Source organism: Zophobas morio, unplaced genomic scaffold, assembly GCF_036711695.1.
Source record: "Zophobas morio isolate AGI-343-1 ecotype UQ-CSIRO unplaced genomic scaffold, CSIRO_AGI_Zmor_V1 ptg000007l, whole genome shotgun sequence".
Classification (NCBI taxonomy): Eukaryota; Metazoa; Arthropoda; class Insecta; order Coleoptera; family Tenebrionidae; genus Zophobas; species Zophobas morio.
This window is the reverse complement of record NW_026972112.1, coordinates 188,240-202,433: the sequence shown is the minus strand read 5'-3', so window position 1 is coordinate 202,433 and position 14,194 is coordinate 188,240. Positions and strand designations below refer to the sequence as shown.

At 40.3% G+C, this 14,194-nt stretch overlaps 6 protein-coding genes across 8 annotated transcripts; all 6 read left to right on the top strand.

Moving 5' to 3' along the window:
• Positions 1 to 421: 421 nt before the first annotated feature.
• Positions 422 to 2,731, top strand: LOC135124149 (putative glucosylceramidase 4). 3 transcript variants are annotated; one of them, XM_064049020.1, is made up of 8 exons: positions 422 to 552; positions 615 to 816; positions 870 to 1,351; positions 1,395 to 1,682; positions 1,729 to 1,842; positions 1,891 to 2,047; positions 2,362 to 2,485; positions 2,533 to 2,731. In XM_064049020.1, the coding sequence occupies exons 2-8, from the start codon at positions 783 to 785 to the stop codon at positions 2,630 to 2,632; spliced, it is 1,299 nt and encodes a 432-aa protein (XP_063905090.1). In that variant the 5' UTR covers positions 422 to 552; positions 615 to 782; the 3' UTR covers positions 2,633 to 2,731. The 3 variants fall into 3 exon arrangements, 2 of the variants coding, with proteins under 2 accessions (XP_063905090.1, XP_063905091.1); XM_064049021.1 differs by lacking the exon at positions 2,533 to 2,731 and adding an exon at positions 2,085 to 2,161 and having other exon boundaries at positions 424 to 552; positions 1,891 to 2,035; positions 2,208 to 2,455; XR_010279764.1 differs by lacking the exon at positions 2,533 to 2,731 and having other exon boundaries at positions 426 to 552; positions 1,891 to 2,161; positions 2,208 to 2,455.
• Positions 2,732 to 2,903: 172 nt separating this feature from the next.
• Positions 2,904 to 4,784, top strand: LOC135123934 (lysosomal acid glucosylceramidase-like). The gene is made up of 6 exons (XM_064048797.1): positions 2,904 to 3,538; positions 3,584 to 3,871; positions 3,923 to 4,036; positions 4,086 to 4,304; positions 4,353 to 4,633; positions 4,678 to 4,784. Exons 1-6 carry the CDS (start codon positions 2,921 to 2,923, stop codon positions 4,781 to 4,783), a joined length of 1,626 nt encoding a protein of 541 aa, XP_063904867.1. The 5' UTR covers positions 2,904 to 2,920; the 3' UTR covers position 4,784.
• Positions 4,785 to 5,165: 381 nt separating this feature from the next.
• LOC135124148 (lysosomal acid glucosylceramidase-like) lies at positions 5,166 to 7,440 on the top strand. The gene is made up of 9 exons (XM_064049018.1): positions 5,166 to 5,262; positions 5,325 to 5,526; positions 5,580 to 6,061; positions 6,105 to 6,392; positions 6,439 to 6,552; positions 6,601 to 6,745; positions 6,795 to 6,871; positions 6,918 to 7,195; positions 7,243 to 7,440. Exons 2-9 carry the CDS (start codon positions 5,493 to 5,495, stop codon positions 7,340 to 7,342), a joined length of 1,518 nt encoding a protein of 505 aa, XP_063905088.1. The 5' UTR covers positions 5,166 to 5,262; positions 5,325 to 5,492; the 3' UTR covers positions 7,343 to 7,440.
• Positions 7,441 to 7,534: 94 nt separating this feature from the next.
• Positions 7,535 to 9,536, top strand: LOC135124147 (lysosomal acid glucosylceramidase-like). The gene is made up of 6 exons (XM_064049017.1): positions 7,535 to 8,248; positions 8,294 to 8,581; positions 8,634 to 8,747; positions 8,797 to 9,015; positions 9,064 to 9,344; positions 9,389 to 9,536. The coding sequence occupies exons 1-6, from the start codon at positions 7,631 to 7,633 to the stop codon at positions 9,492 to 9,494; spliced, it is 1,626 nt and encodes a 541-aa protein (XP_063905087.1). The 5' UTR covers positions 7,535 to 7,630; the 3' UTR covers positions 9,495 to 9,536.
• Positions 9,537 to 9,828: 292 nt separating this feature from the next.
• On the top strand, positions 9,829 to 11,694 carry LOC135124563 (lysosomal acid glucosylceramidase-like). The gene is made up of 7 exons (XM_064049728.1): positions 9,829 to 9,868; positions 9,913 to 10,454; positions 10,502 to 10,786; positions 10,837 to 10,950; positions 11,002 to 11,223; positions 11,269 to 11,549; positions 11,595 to 11,694. The coding sequence occupies exons 1-7, from the start codon at positions 9,829 to 9,831 to the stop codon at positions 11,692 to 11,694; spliced, it is 1,584 nt and encodes a 527-aa protein (XP_063905798.1).
• Positions 11,695 to 12,424: 730 nt separating this feature from the next.
• On the top strand, positions 12,425 to 14,185 carry LOC135124560 (lysosomal acid glucosylceramidase-like). The gene is made up of 6 exons (XM_064049722.1): positions 12,425 to 12,949; positions 12,999 to 13,283; positions 13,332 to 13,445; positions 13,499 to 13,720; positions 13,762 to 14,039; positions 14,086 to 14,185. Exons 1-6 carry the CDS (start codon positions 12,425 to 12,427, stop codon positions 14,183 to 14,185), a joined length of 1,524 nt encoding a protein of 507 aa, XP_063905792.1.
• Positions 14,186 to 14,194: the final 9 nt, after the last annotated feature.

Sequence of the window (14,194 nt, the reverse complement as noted above, 5' to 3'; positions counted from 1 at the left end):
ATCTGACGTTACTACTTTGTCTTTTTTTAGTTTTCACACCGAAATATTTTTAGATAATAAATAATTAATGATTTTTTTCGAATACACACTCCAATAGTACCAGTTCAGTATGTTTATGTAAAAGCATTTTTTTGTTTATTGAATATAAATTTCACTACATGGATCGCACTTTGTTATTAGTACTAATTTCACTTCCACCACGACTAACACTTACCCCTCCTGGAACTACCATGGTACCTTTTTTACACCAAGATGAAACATCCCGGTTTGGGTTTTGCTCCTTGAAAGAGAATATACGTAACGATTTAACGCTCGTACTCAGTACTCAAGTGGTACCAAGGGAAAATCAGCTTTGGTTTCATTCATTTAACAATAACAATCATTCGGAATCAATCAATACATGGTACTATCAAAATTGCGAGGTCTAGGTCAATAACACTGATTGCGTGTAACGTTAAAAACAAATCCGAAGCACACTTTCTCTTCACACGTCGCAGTACGTCGTGGACACTCCACAGCTACCAATAAAGAAATTAGTACCACAGTATAATCGTAAGTTCGCCACTTTTATGTTTTTATTTTAACCGTGCCTTGATGAATATTCAACTCGTTAGATATGCGCAACGATAAATTCTCTAAAAGCAAAAGCAACTATTGAAGGAAATACTTAATCTACGAATGACTAAGTCATAAGTTACTGAAAATATCCGTTAACAATGGCAGTAAAACTTTGACAAGTAAACAACCAGTCCGTTGTCCTTTTCGACTGAGCGAAACTGAAAATGTTACTGGTTTCAGCTCTGGTCGTACTAATAGGTGAGTAAAATTTCTATAGCAGGTACCTAATCACCTAATTCCACTTCTACTAGGACACTCGCTCGCCCAAGAATGCCAAAAACGCGACTACGGCAACGACGGCCACGTTTGTGTGTGCAATTCCACCTACTGCGATACAGTACCACCTCCAAGCCGCGTGGAACCACCATCGTACCTAATCTACACTTCTAACAAAGCTGGCTTAAGGTTCGCAAAATCCGAAGGACGGTTCATTGAGAGCAACGAAATCTCCGACAAAACCATCCAAATCCACCCCAACGAAAAGTACCAAGAGATTTTTGGCTGGGGTGGTGCTTTCACTGACTCGACTGGTGTTAATTTAAATTCGCTGGATGAGCCCGCACAAGATAATTTGCTGAGGGCGTACTTTTCGAACGACGGCATTGAGTACAGTTTGTGTCGGGTACCCATTGGTGGTACCGATTTTTCGGAACGTGGGTACTCCTACGATGACGGAGACGAAGACCCGAAGCTAGAGAATTTTCAACTAGCTCCGGAAGATTTCAAGCTTAAGGTAGGTGAGGTGATTTGGTACCCATGTTTGGATGTGGTTTTAGATACCGTTTATCAAAAAAGCGCAAAATTTGACGTGGGGGAATTTGAGGTTTTTCGCTTCTGTGTGGACTGCTCCCAAGTGGATGAAAACTAATAGGGAGTATAATGGGATGTGGGGGTTTTTGCGCTACGAAATGTACCAATCATGGGCTGACTACTTTGTCAAGTTCTTTGACAAGTACAGCGAGCAAGGGATTCAATTTTGGGGGTTGGTCACAGGGAATGAACCCAGTTTGGCTATGGTTCCCTTCACGAAGATTAATTCAGTGGCATGGACGCCCGCCATGTTGGTAAGTCTGTTCACCACAAGTACCACTACATCAAAGACAATTATAGTCAACTTGGGTTCGCGATAATTTAGGACCGACAATCCGTAACTCAAGCTATTCAAAAATCAAGATTATGATGCTAGATGACCAACGACTTTTCTTACCGTGGTACCCGAAGCTCGTAAATATGAGTACTTTGTTTGATCCTGCCACTACCACTTAATTTAAGGTACTAAATGACGAAACCACGCACATGTACGTAGATGGAATTGCCGTACACTGGTACTACGACTTCCTATTGTCACCGCGTTTATTAACAGAAACTCATGACAGTTTCCCTGATAAGTTCCTTCTAGCAACGGAAGCTTGTCACGGTTGGACCTTTAGTAAGTACTTTCTCAGATTACACAGATTTCGACACAGGTGACAAACCTTTTCAAAAACACGTGGATTTGGGCTTGTGATTCCGTGGAGAAGAGTACGCGAAAGACATAATCCAGGTGGGTACGACCAAATTGTAGTACTAAATGTAACGTAAAAATTTAGGATGTACAAAACTGGGTTACCGGTTGGGTCGACTGGAATATGGCGCTAAATCTTCAAGGAGGTCCCACGTACATAGAAAACTTTGTAGACTCTCCAATCATAGTTAATTCTTCAGCTGGAGAATTTTATAAGCAACCAATGTTCTATGCTTTAGGTCACTTCTCCAAATTTGTACAAAGAGGTTCCATCCGGTTAGGTTCTTCAACCTTTTGTGATAAAGTCATGGTTGTTGCTTTCCAAAGACCAGATAATGCGACTGCTGTTGTTATTTTAAATAGGTACGTCTGTGGTGGTAAAGATTGGTACTACAACAGTGTTATTTCAGAGCAAACAAAGTGGTACCGGTGACAGTAGTAGACGATGCACGAGGCAGTACCAAGTTGAATTTGAGTGAAAGTTCCATTACGACGATGTTATATTGGTGACTACATATTAGTTTAATATAATTAAATGGTACGACCTTAATTTTGATTAAAATATGTATGAAAAGAACCTTATCTAACAATAAAACTTCTGTTGACGTAGTATGTGTTTAAATTAACAATATATAACTATGTAGTACCCCAAAAATATAGACCTGTTTTGAAATTCAAATTCTAGACCCCGGTCACGGCTACAAAATCTTGACGCACATTTTTGTTATAACTAACCTTAAGTAATACAAACGTACCCAAAAATTTGGCTATTCCACATCATTCGTACTAGAGGCGACAATGCAACATACGTCGCTCCTCCTACTGGTACTTCTCTTAATAGGTAACTCTATATTAGTACTAACAGAAGACAAAGCTTCGGAAGATAAGAAATCGTCAGAAAAGCACCAGCAATCTTCAAAAGAACTTGAAGATGGGCACAAACCTTGCAAGATCCGAGACGTCGGAGAAGGCAGAAAAGTGTGCGTTTGTAATTCCGAGTACTGCGACACAATTCCAAGACCAAAGAAACCGAGCAAATCTAAATTCATTCTGTACACTTCCAACAAACAAGGTCTACGATTCCACAAAACAGCAGGTCAATTCAACAAAAACCACCGCTCGAAAAAGTCTGAATATGACATTCACGTGAATCCGGATCAAAAGTTCCAGAAAGTTATAGGTTGGGGCGGGGCTTTTACAGATTCGACTGGAATTAATATGAAAACTCTGGACAAAAAGGCCCAGGACTTGATAATGAAGTCGTACTTTTCCGAAGAAGGGATTGAGTACAACATGTGTCGCGTACCCATTGGTAGTACCGATTTTTCTGTAAGGAACTACACTTACGATGACAGTAAAACACCGGATAAGAATTTGGAACATTTCGCGCTGGCTCCAGAGGACTTTAATTATAAGGTACCTAGAGGTGTAAAAACGGACAAGCACTACAGTACTTTTTAGATTCCTTTCATGAAACAAGCAATGGAGTTGAGCAAAAACGGGCCTATTAAGTTTTTTGGTTCCACATGGGCGGCTCCACTGTGGATGAAAACTAACAATAAGTACTACGGGAATGGGTTTATTAAGAAAGAGTTTTATCAAACGTGGGCTGACTATTTCGTGCGGTTTTTGGAAGAGTACTACAAAAATGGGGTACCGATATGGGGCATAACCACACAAAATGAGCCCAGTATGGCTGTTTTAGAACTGAAAGATATTCCCACAGTGGGATGGTCGTCTACCAATATGGTAAGTCGAAATGGGCACATTCTGGTTTCCACGGTCAAAATAACGTTGTAGAGTATATGGTTAAGAGAAAATTTAGGTCCGGCTATAAAAAAATCAAAATATCCAAATACGGTAATAATGGCATTAGACGATCAGAAACTATTTTTACCCTGGTACATCAATTCCGTCAGTATCATCGTTAATTTTGGTACTTCACCTTAAAATAACGTTGTAGGTGTTCGAGGACCAAAACTCTAAAAAGTATGTAGATGGTATAGCGATTCATTGGTACTTTGGGGTCTTTACACCATGTAGTGCTTTTAATATAACCCACACGAAGTACCCAGACAAATTCATTTTATCGACTGAGGCATGCAGTGGATTTCAGACAAGCAGCGGAGTACTTTTGGGTTCGTGGGAGCGTGGCGAAGGGTACTCTAAAGACATAATCGAGGTAAATTGATTAACACTACAGTACGACCGGTACTGATGAATTCCACAGAATTTGAACTGTTGGGTCGTCGGATGGGTCGACTGGAACATGGTACTCGATATGCAGGGTGGTCCAACAACCATTGCCAATTTTGTAGATGCGCCCATCATTGTCGACAAGAAATCGGGCGAATTTTACAAACAACCCATGTATTACCATCTGGGGCACCATTCTAAGTTCGTACCAGAAAATTCTGTTCGAATAGGTGTCACGCAACGTATAGGTGGTCGAATATGGGTCACCGCTTACCAAAAACCTGATCGTGGAATTGTTGTGGTCATTCTAAACAAGTAAGTTTTTGGAAGTTTTGGCAAAAATGTACGATTTTTTTCAGGAAAGATGAAGACGTCACAATGAGAATTGTGGATAAACCTATGGGAGTGGCTACCTTGAAAATCAGCAAAAGATCTATAAATACTATTTTGTATTCGTACGATTGATTGACACATATTTGTTGTAATATGAGTAAAAATAAAAAAAATAAAGTAACGCATTTTTTTGTTTATTGAATATAAATTTCACTACATGGATCGCACTTTGTTATTAGTACTAATTTCACTTCCACCACGACTAACACTTACCCCTCCTGGAACTACCATGGTACCTTTTTTACACCAAGATGAAACATCCCGGTTTGGGTTTTGCTCCTTGAAAGAGAATATACGTAACGATTTAACGCTCGTACTCAGTACTCAAGTGATACCAAGGGAAAATCAGCTTTGGTTTCATTCATTTAACAATAACAATCATTCGGAATCAATCAATACATGGTACTATCAAAATTGCGAGGTCTAGGTCAATAACACTGATTGCGTGTAACGTTAAAAACAAATCCGAAGCACACTTTCTCTTCACACGTCGCAGTACGTCGTGGACACTCCACAGCTACCAATAAAGAAATTAGTACCACAATATAATCGTAAGTTCGCCACTTTTATGTTTTTATTTTAACCGTGCCTTGATGAATATTCAACTCGTTAGATATGCGCAACGATAAATTCTCTAAAAGCAAAAGCAACTATTGAAGGAAATACTTAATCTACGAATGACTAAGTCATAAGTTACTGAAAATATCCGTTAACAATGGCAGTAAAACTTTGACAAGTAAACAACCAGTCCGTTGTCCTTTTCGACTGAGCGAAACTGAAAATGTTACTGGTTTCAGCTCTGGTCGTACTAACAGGTGAGTAAAATTTCTATAGCAGGTACCTAATCACCTAATTCCACTTCTACTAGGACACTCGCTCGCCCAAGAATGCCAAAAACGCGACTACGGCAACGACGGCCACGTTTGTGTGTGCAATTCCACCTACTGTGATACAGTACCACCTCCAAACCGCGTGGAACCACCATCGTACCTAATTTACACTTCTAACAAAGCTGGCTTAAGGTTCGCAAAATCCGAAGGACGGTTCATTGAAAGCAACGAAATCTCCGACAAAACCATCCAAATCCACCCCAACGAAAAGTACCAAGAGATTTTTGGCTGGGGTGGTGCTTTCACTGACTCGACTGGTGTTAATTTAAATTCGCTGGATGAACCAGCACAAGATAACTTGTTGAGGGCGTACTTTTCGAACGACGGCATTGAGTACAGTTTGTGTCGGGTACCCATTGGTGGTACCGATTTTTCGGAACGTGGGTACTCCTACGATGACGGAGACGAAGACCCGAAGCTAGAGAATTTTCAACTAGCTCCGGAAGATTTCAAGCTTAAGGTAGGTGAGGTGATTTGGTACCCATGTTTGGATGTGGTTTTAGATACCGTTTATCAAAAAAGCGCAAAATTTGACGGGGGGGAATTTGAGGTTTTTCGCTTCTGTGTGGACTGCTCCCAAGTGGATGAAAACTAATAGGGAGTATAATGGGATGTGGGGGTTTTTGCGCTACGAAATGTACCAATCATGGGCTGACTACTTTGTCAAGTTCTTTGACAAGTACAGCGAGCAAGGGATTCAATTTTGGGGGTTGGTCACAGGAAATGAACCCAGTTTGGCGATGGTTCCCTTCACGAAGATTAATTCAGTGGCATGGACGCCCGCCATGTTGGTAAGTCTGTTCACCACAAGTACCACTACATCAAAGACAATTATAGTCAACTTGGGTTCGCGATAATTTAGGACCGACAATCCGCAACTCAAGCTATTCAAAAATCAAGATTATGATGCTAGATGACCAACGACTTTTCTTACCGTGGTACCCGAAGCTCGTAAATATGAGTACTTTGTTTGATCCTGCCACTACCACTTAATTTAAGGTACTAAATGACGAAACCACGCACAAGTACGTAGATGGAATTGCCGTTCACTGGTACTACGACTTCCTATTGTCACCGCGTTTATTAACAGAAACTCATGACAGTTTCCCTGATAAGTTCCTTCTAGCAACGGAAGCTTGTCATGGTAAGACCTTTAGTAGGTACTTCCTCAGATTACACAGATTTCGACACAGGTGACAAACCTTTTCAAAAACACGTTGATTTGGGCTCGTGGTTCCGTGGAGAAGAGTACGCGAAAGACATAATCCAGGTGGGTACGACCAAAATGTAGTACTAAATGTAACGTAAAAATTTAGGATGTACAAAACTGGGTTACCGGTTGGGTCGACTGGAATATGGCGCTAAATCTTCAAGGAGGTCCCACGTACATAAAAAACTTTGTAGACTCTCCAATCATAGTTAATTCTTCAGCTGGAGAATTTTATAAACAACCAATGTTCTATGCTTTAGGTCACTTTTCCAAATTTGTACAAAGAGGTTCCATCCGGTTAGGTTCTTCAACCTTTTGTGATAACGTCATGGTTGTTGCTTTCCAAAGACCAGATAATGCGACTGCTGTTGTTATTTTAAATAGGTACGTCTGTGGTGGTAAAGATTGGTACTACAATAGTGTTATTTCAGAGCAAACAAAGTGGTACCGGTGACAGTAGTAGACAATGCACGAGGCAGTACCAAGTTAAATTTGAGTGAAAGTTCCATAACGACGATGTTATATTGGTGACTAGACATTAGTTTAATATAATTAAATGGTACGACCTTAATTTAATTAAAACATGTACGAAAAGAACCTTATCTAGCAATAAAACTTCTGTTGACGTATTATATGTGTTTAAATTAACAATATATAACTATGTAGTACCCCAAAAATATAGACTTGTTTTGAATTTCAAATTCTAGGCCCCGGTCACGGCTACAAAATCTTTACGCAAATTTTTGTTATCACTAACCTTAACTAATACAAACGTACCCAAAATTTGGCTATTCCACATCATTCGTACTACAGGCGACAATGCAACATACGTCGCTCCTCCTACTGGTACTTCTCTTAATCGGTAACTCTATATTAGTACTAACAGAAGACAAAACTTCGGAAGATAAGAAATCGTCAGAAAACAAACAGCAATCTTCAAAAGAACTTGAAGATGGACACAAACCTTGCAAGATCCGAGACGTCGGAGAAGGCAGAAAAGTGTGCGTTTGTAATTCCGAGTACTGCGATACAATTCCAAGACCAAAGAAACCGAGCAAATCTAAATTCATTCTGTACACTTCCAACAAACAAGGTCTACGATTCCACAAAACCACAGGTCAATTCAACAAAAAGCACCGCTCGAAAAAGTCTGAATATGACATTCACGTGAATCCGGATCAAAAGTTCCAGAAAGTCATAGGTTGGGGCGGAGCTTTCACAGATTCGACTGGAATTAACATGAAAACTCTGGACAAAAAGGCCCAGGATTTGATAATGAAGTCGTACTTTTCCGAAGAAGGGATTGAGTACAACGTGTGTCGCGTACCCATTGGTAGTACCGATTTTTCTGTAAGGAACTACACTTACGATGACAGTAAAACACCTGACAAGAATTTGGAACATTTCGCGTTGGCTCCAGAGGACTTTGATTATAAGGTACCTAGAGGTGTAAAATCGGACAAGCACTACAGTACTTTTTAGATTCCTTTCATGAAACAAGCAATGGAGTTGCGCAAAAACGGGCCTATTAAGTTTTTTGGTTCCACATGGACGGCTCCACTGTGGATGAAAACTAACAATAAGTACTACGGCAATGGGTTTATTAAGAAAGAGTTTTATCAAACGTGGGCTGACTATTTCGTGCGGTTTTTGGAAGAGTACTACAAAAATGGGGTACCGATATGGGGCATAACCACACAAAATGAGCCCAGTATGGCTGTTTTAGGACTGAAAGATCTTCCTACTGTGGGTTGGTCGTCTACCAATATGGTAAGTCGAAATGGGGACATTCTGATTTCCACCGGTCAAAATAACGTTGTAGAGTATATGGTTAAGAGAAAATTTAGGTCCGGCTATAAAAAAATCAAAATATCCAAATACGGTAATAATGGCATTAGACGACCAGAAGCTATTTTTACCCTGGTACATCAATTCCGTCAGTATCATCGTTAATTTTGGTACTTCACCTTAAAATAACGTTGTAGGTATTCGAGGACCAAAACGCTAAAAAGTATGTAGATGGTATAGCGATTCATTGGTACTTGGGGGTCTTTACACCATGTAGTGCTTTTAATATAACCCACACGAAGTACCCAGACAAATTCATTTTATCGACTGAGGCATGCAGTGGATTTCAGACAAGCAGTGGAGTACTTTTGGGTTCGTGGGAGCGTGGGGAAGGGTACTCTAAAGACATAATCGAGGTAAATTGATTAACACTACAGTACGACCGGTACTGATTAATTCCACAGAATTTGAACTGTTGGGTCGTCGGATGGGTCGACTGGAACATGGTACTCGATATGAAGGGTGGTCCAACAACGATTGCCAATTTTGTAGATGCGCCCATCATTGTCGACAAGAAATCGGGCGAATTTTACAAACAACCCATGTATTACCATCTGGGGCACCATTCTAAGTTCGTACCAGAAAATTCTGTTCGAATAGGGGTCACGCAACGTATATGTGGTCGAATATGGGTCACTGCTTATCAAAAACCTGATCGTGGAATTGTTGTGGTCATTCTAAACAAGTAAGTTTTTGGAAGTTTTGGCAAAAATGTACCATTTTTTTCAGGAAAGATGAAGACGTCACAATGAGAATTGTGGATAAAACTATGGGAGTGGCTACCTTGAAAATCAGCAAAAGATCTATAAATACTGTTTTGTATTGGTACGATTGATTGGCACATATTTGTTGTAATATGAGTAAAAATAAAGTAACACGGTACTTTTATTTAGAAATTGTAAATACATAGTACCCTTTTTTCCTTTTGGCGAACTATTACCAACATTACGATAAAAGTAGATTAAAACATTACCCAGTATCTCATAAATTAAGTTTTTTTCGAACACATTCATAAAATATTACCCCAACTACAGATATGTCAAAATTCCTAATCGTCAACATTTCCGTCCAATTAATTTTATCTACAGAAAAATACCTAATTAGTGTACTAGTTCAACATGTAATTTCCTATAAAAGCCGCCTCAACCACCCTAAAGTCCTCTGCAAACATGTTGCTGCTGGTCGTACCCCTAATCACCAGTTTCTTCGGTAAGAAACCCATCTGTGAAAAACCCGTCTCAAACTTCCAACAGGTTTATCATCATCGCAACAACCATGCTGGAGCAGAGATTACGGTAACGGTGGTACCGTTTGTGTGTGCAATTCCACCTACTGCGACACAATCCCAAGACCACAAGTCGTACCATCGCCGCACTTCTTAGTCTACACGTCAAATCAAGCCGGGTTGCGATTCCAAAAGACCAACGGAACTTTCGACCCTTCTAGTACTGAAACGAATTTCGCTTCATACGACAGTTCCAGCGAAAGCGACGATAGTACCTATGACAACTCAACCAACAACGTTTACATCGATTCTAACACCACGTACCAGACGATGGTAGGCTGGGGCGGTGCTTTTACGGACGCCACCGGGATCAACGTTAACACTCTCCCGGAAACCCTTCAGGAAACTCTGTTGCAATCATTGTTCGGGAAAAACGGGCTGGAGTATAGTGTAGGTCGAGTACCCATCGGTGGTACCGATTTTTCAACGCGCGCTTACTCGTACGATGACGGTACTGAAGACCCGCAATTACACAATTTCAACCTGACTTATGAAGACCACAACTACAAAGTAGTACCACTGGGGGTTGAAACACGTCCTTTAGTACTATTTTTTAGATACCGTTGATTTTGAGAGCCTTGAAACTGACCAAAGGTAAACTTAAATTGTTTTGTTCGGCTTGGACGGCTCCAAAGTGGATGAAAACCAACAACGAATATTCAGGATTTGGGTTTATTCGTAGGAGCATGTATCAACCATGGGCTGACTACCACGTCAGGTTTTTAGATGCGTACCAGGAGTATAACATATCTTTTTGGGGGATGACAACGGGGAACGAACCTTCGAACTCACTAAACCCGTATGATAAATTAGAAGTTGTGGGTTGGCCATCCTGGCTACTCGTAAGTGACCACCACTAATCATTTTCTTTTAAAGTAGTAGTACCATTTAGCGGATATGGATCACCGACAACCTCGGACCCACAGTTCGAAATTCAAGTCACTCTAAAATAAACATCATGATGTTAGACGACCAACGCATTTTCTTACCATGGTACGTGCGAAAAGTAAGTACCACGAAAAAATTATCCCAGTACCACTCATCACACTCTATTCAGGTGCTGCAAAGCGAGCGGACGCGACAGTACGTCAACGGTATCGCTGTACATTGGTACTTGGACGAGTACATCCCAGCGTCCGCTTTAACCCGGACCAAAAAACTCTTCCCAGAAATGTTCCTTCTAGCTACCGAAGCCAGCAACATGCCCGAAGGTGGCGAGAACGCGGTACTGCTGGGTTCGTGGCTCCGAGGCGAACTCTACTCTACGGACATCATAGAAGTACGAACAGTACCGTCTGCGAATCTAACAAAACTTGGTTTCTAGGATGTCCACAATTGGGTTACGGGTTGGGTTGACTGGAACATGGCATTAAATGCGACCGGAGGACCCAACTACATCAACAATTTCGTCGATTCGTCGATTATAGTAAACGCTACAGCCGCTGAATTTTATAAGCAACCCATGCACTACCATATAGGTCATTTTTCAAAGTTTGTACCACCAGGGTCCGTGCGGGTCCATTCTGAAGGAACGCGCATAAAAAATGTACGATACGTCGCTTTTCAGCGACCGGATAGTGGTACCGTTGTGGTGTTTTTGAACAGGTTTGTATCAGCGTATTGAGGTTGGTGGTAAAGAATCACTTTTAGGAATAAAGAAAGTGTGCCGGTGAATCTTGGTGATGGTTCGAGAGGTACTGCCTCTTTGGAGCTGAGTGGAAACTCTATAACTACGGTACTTTACTGGTGATCCGTGGAAAAATGAGAAAATACTGAGTTTTAATGATCATCTTGTAAATATCAATAAAAATCTTTTGAATTATAAGGAAATTGTTTTACTTGTTTACAATATAAAAAACAGTTACATAATGCACTAAAAAAATATGCACACGTTACTCACAGTCGCTACAAGCAATAAATTAATACCTACTTCACGAAAATTACCTTGAATTTTTTTAAATAATAAATGACTCACGTGAAGGACAAAAATAATGTACGTCTAAATTCAACCAGGTCAATGTTGGTGACGATAATGGTACTGATAATGTCAAAGTAATAAATTAGAAACGCAAGCACTTTTCAAGTGCAGGGATTCACCAAATCAAAATACAATGCTTTAGTGCTTTCAAAATGGCCCGAAAAACTGAAATTTGTAATTTTCGAAAATACTACATACTTGGTACTACACATCGCGATGAATTTAGACGACATATTGACAACAAAATCTGTGCAACATTATCCAGTTCAGAGTAATAAACGTGATTTTTCAGTACCTACCAAAAAAGCTCAATGCGTACCTGCGTACTTCAAATTAGTCACCTAGACCAAGTACTATATATTACGACAAATCGAAAAATTTATTTACCACAAAATGGGACACCATTAATAATGACTGACCCGATTCGGGCGAATAAAACCAAAATATTGATGGAATAAAATTAGTAGTACCTCAAGTCATAGTGGAGAAAAATTCCTCCGCCATGCTTGTGATTATCCTTTTAGTCTGTGTTTCTTCGGTAAAGAGTACCTATTTACAACCAACACCATGTATAAGCAGAAACTACGGAAACGGTGGTACTGTTTGCGTTTGCAATTGTTCGTACTGCGACAGCATCCCTAGACCGACCAGAACACACCCATCTCAATTCTTAGTCTACACTTCCAACCTCGAAGGGTTACGATTCCAACAATCTAGGGGTCGTTTTAGACCTTTGGAGAGCTGCGAAAGCCACGTGGACGTAGATTCTTCTAGCAAATTTCAAACTATATTTGGGTGGGGAGGGGCTTTCACGGACGCTACAGGGATAAACATCCATGCGTTACCAAAAGACACCCAAGAAGTGTTACTACGACAATATTTCTCAGAAAGTGGTATCGAGTATAGTTTGTGTCGAGTACCGATGGGTGGTACCGATTTTTCAGTACGTGCTTATTCGTACGATGATGGTGATCCAGATCCCCTACTGCTCAATTTTAAACTAGCTCCTGAAGACCACGTTTTCAAAGTACTATTATTTGATAAAGTTTTACAATTCTAGTAAATTTTTGTTTTAGATTCCATACATAAAAAGGGCTATGAAATTGACGGGTCACAAACTTCGTCTTTTTGGGTCAGCATGGACCGCTCCCAAGTGGATGAAAACCAACTACATGTACACCGGACTCGGATTCATCCGTAAGAGTATGTACCAACCATGGGCGAACTATTTCGTGAAATTCCTAGACGAGTACCGAAAATTTGGTATAAATTTCTGGGGACTTACAACGGGAAATGAACCCTTAGATGCTTGGGTTCCCGGTGAAAAACTAGAAGTAGTGGGATGGGCACCTCGGGAATTAGTAAGTACTACATTATAGTTAAAACTAGGTTTATTAAACCACTGAAAGGGTACTTGGATTAGAAACAATTTAGGACCCACCATCCGAAATTCCAACTACTCAGATACGAAGATTATGATTCTGGATGACCAGCGGATATATTATCCTTGGTACGTGGTCATAGTAAGTACCAACAATAAAACAATCCTACTATATTATATATATGAACCTTCCAGGCTCTAGAAAATCCTGTTGCTCGCAAATATGTAGACGGTTTTGCTGTCCACTGGTACACTGACAAGTACGACCCGCCTGAAGCTTTAACCAAGACCCAAGAAATTTTTCCAGAGAAGTTTATTCTAGCAACAGAAGCATCTAATATTCCTGGTCAAAACGAATCCGCGGTACAACTTGGTTCTTGGGAAAGAGGTGAAAATTACTCGGCTGACATAATTGAAGTAAATATTGTGATATTAGTACGAGGGTTTAATTTTGATAGGACGTACTCAACTGGGTGACTGGTTGGGTGGACTGGAACATGGCCTTAAACCCACAAGGTGGTCCCAACTATATCCAAAATTTTGTCGATTCGCCGATAATAATCAACGGAACGAGTAACGAATTTTACAAGCAACCTATGTTTTACCATTTGGGTCACTTTTCTAAATTCGTACCAAGTGGATCAGTCAGAGTCGGTACTGAAGTACGCAGATCGAGGGTGGAAGTTGCTGCATTTGGAAGACCCGATGGTGGTACTGCTGTGGTTTTGTTAAATAGGTGAGTACCTTTGTAATGAGACTTTTAATACAACGTTGTTTTCAAGGAATGAAGAAGGAGTAATCTTAAATGTAAAAGATAGTTCAAGAGGAGTCGCCCAGGTGAAAATTAGTCCGAGATCAATCAGTACCCTGTTGTATTGGTAGATGTTAAAA

What these genes read in the sequence shown, in the direction of transcription:
- LOC135124149 (XM_064049020.1), top strand. Translation starts at nt 783, where the DNA reads ATGTTACTGGTTTCAGCTCTGGTCGTACTAATAG. An exon ending in TACCGTGGTACCCGAAGCTC is followed by an intron (nt 1,843 to 1,890) that starts GTAAATATGAGT and finishes ACTTAATTTAAG; the next exon opens with GTACTAAATGACGAAACCAC. An exon ending in TTGTCACGGTTGGACCTTTA is followed by an intron (nt 2,048 to 2,361) that starts GTAAGTACTTTC and finishes TCTATGCTTTAG; the next exon opens with GTCACTTCTCCAAATTTGTA.
- LOC135123934 (XM_064048797.1), top strand. Translation starts at nt 2,921, where the DNA reads ATGCAACATACGTCGCTCCTCCTACTGGTACTTCTCTTAATAGGTAAC. An exon ending in CAGAGGACTTTAATTATAAG is followed by an intron (nt 3,539 to 3,583) that starts GTACCTAGAGGT and finishes AGTACTTTTTAG; the next exon opens with ATTCCTTTCATGAAACAAGC. An exon ending in ACTCTAAAGACATAATCGAG is followed by an intron (nt 4,305 to 4,352) that starts GTAAATTGATTA and finishes TGAATTCCACAG; the next exon opens with AATTTGAACTGTTGGGTCGT.
- LOC135124148 (XM_064049018.1), top strand. Translation starts at nt 5,493, where the DNA reads ATGTTACTGGTTTCAGCTCTGGTCGTACTAACAG. An exon ending in AGCTCTGGTCGTACTAACAG is followed by an intron (nt 5,527 to 5,579) that starts GTGAGTAAAATT and finishes CACTTCTACTAG; the next exon opens with GACACTCGCTCGCCCAAGAA. An exon ending in ACGCGAAAGACATAATCCAG is followed by an intron (nt 6,872 to 6,917) that starts GTGGGTACGACC and finishes GTAAAAATTTAG; the next exon opens with GATGTACAAAACTGGGTTAC.
- LOC135124147 (XM_064049017.1), top strand. Translation starts at nt 7,631, where the DNA reads ATGCAACATACGTCGCTCCTCCTACTGGTACTTCTCTTAATCGGTAAC. An exon ending in CAGAGGACTTTGATTATAAG is followed by an intron (nt 8,249 to 8,293) that starts GTACCTAGAGGT and finishes AGTACTTTTTAG; the next exon opens with ATTCCTTTCATGAAACAAGC. An exon ending in GTTGGTCGTCTACCAATATG is followed by an intron (nt 8,582 to 8,633) that starts GTAAGTCGAAAT and finishes ATAACGTTGTAG; the next exon opens with AGTATATGGTTAAGAGAAAA.
- LOC135124563 (XM_064049728.1), top strand. Translation starts at nt 9,829, where the DNA reads ATGTTGCTGCTGGTCGTACCCCTAATCACCAGTTTCTTCG. An exon ending in CCTAATCACCAGTTTCTTCG is followed by an intron (nt 9,869 to 9,912) that starts GTAAGAAACCCA and finishes AACTTCCAACAG; the next exon opens with GTTTATCATCATCGCAACAA. An exon ending in ATGAAGACCACAACTACAAA is followed by an intron (nt 10,455 to 10,501) that starts GTAGTACCACTG and finishes ACTATTTTTTAG; the next exon opens with ATACCGTTGATTTTGAGAGC.
- LOC135124560 (XM_064049722.1), top strand. Translation starts at nt 12,425, where the DNA reads ATGCTTGTGATTATCCTTTTAGTCTGTGTTTCTTCGGTAAAGAGTACC. An exon ending in CTGAAGACCACGTTTTCAAA is followed by an intron (nt 12,950 to 12,998) that starts GTACTATTATTT and finishes TTTTTGTTTTAG; the next exon opens with ATTCCATACATAAAAAGGGC. An exon ending in GATGGGCACCTCGGGAATTA is followed by an intron (nt 13,284 to 13,331) that starts GTAAGTACTACA and finishes AACCACTGAAAG; the next exon opens with GGTACTTGGATTAGAAACAA.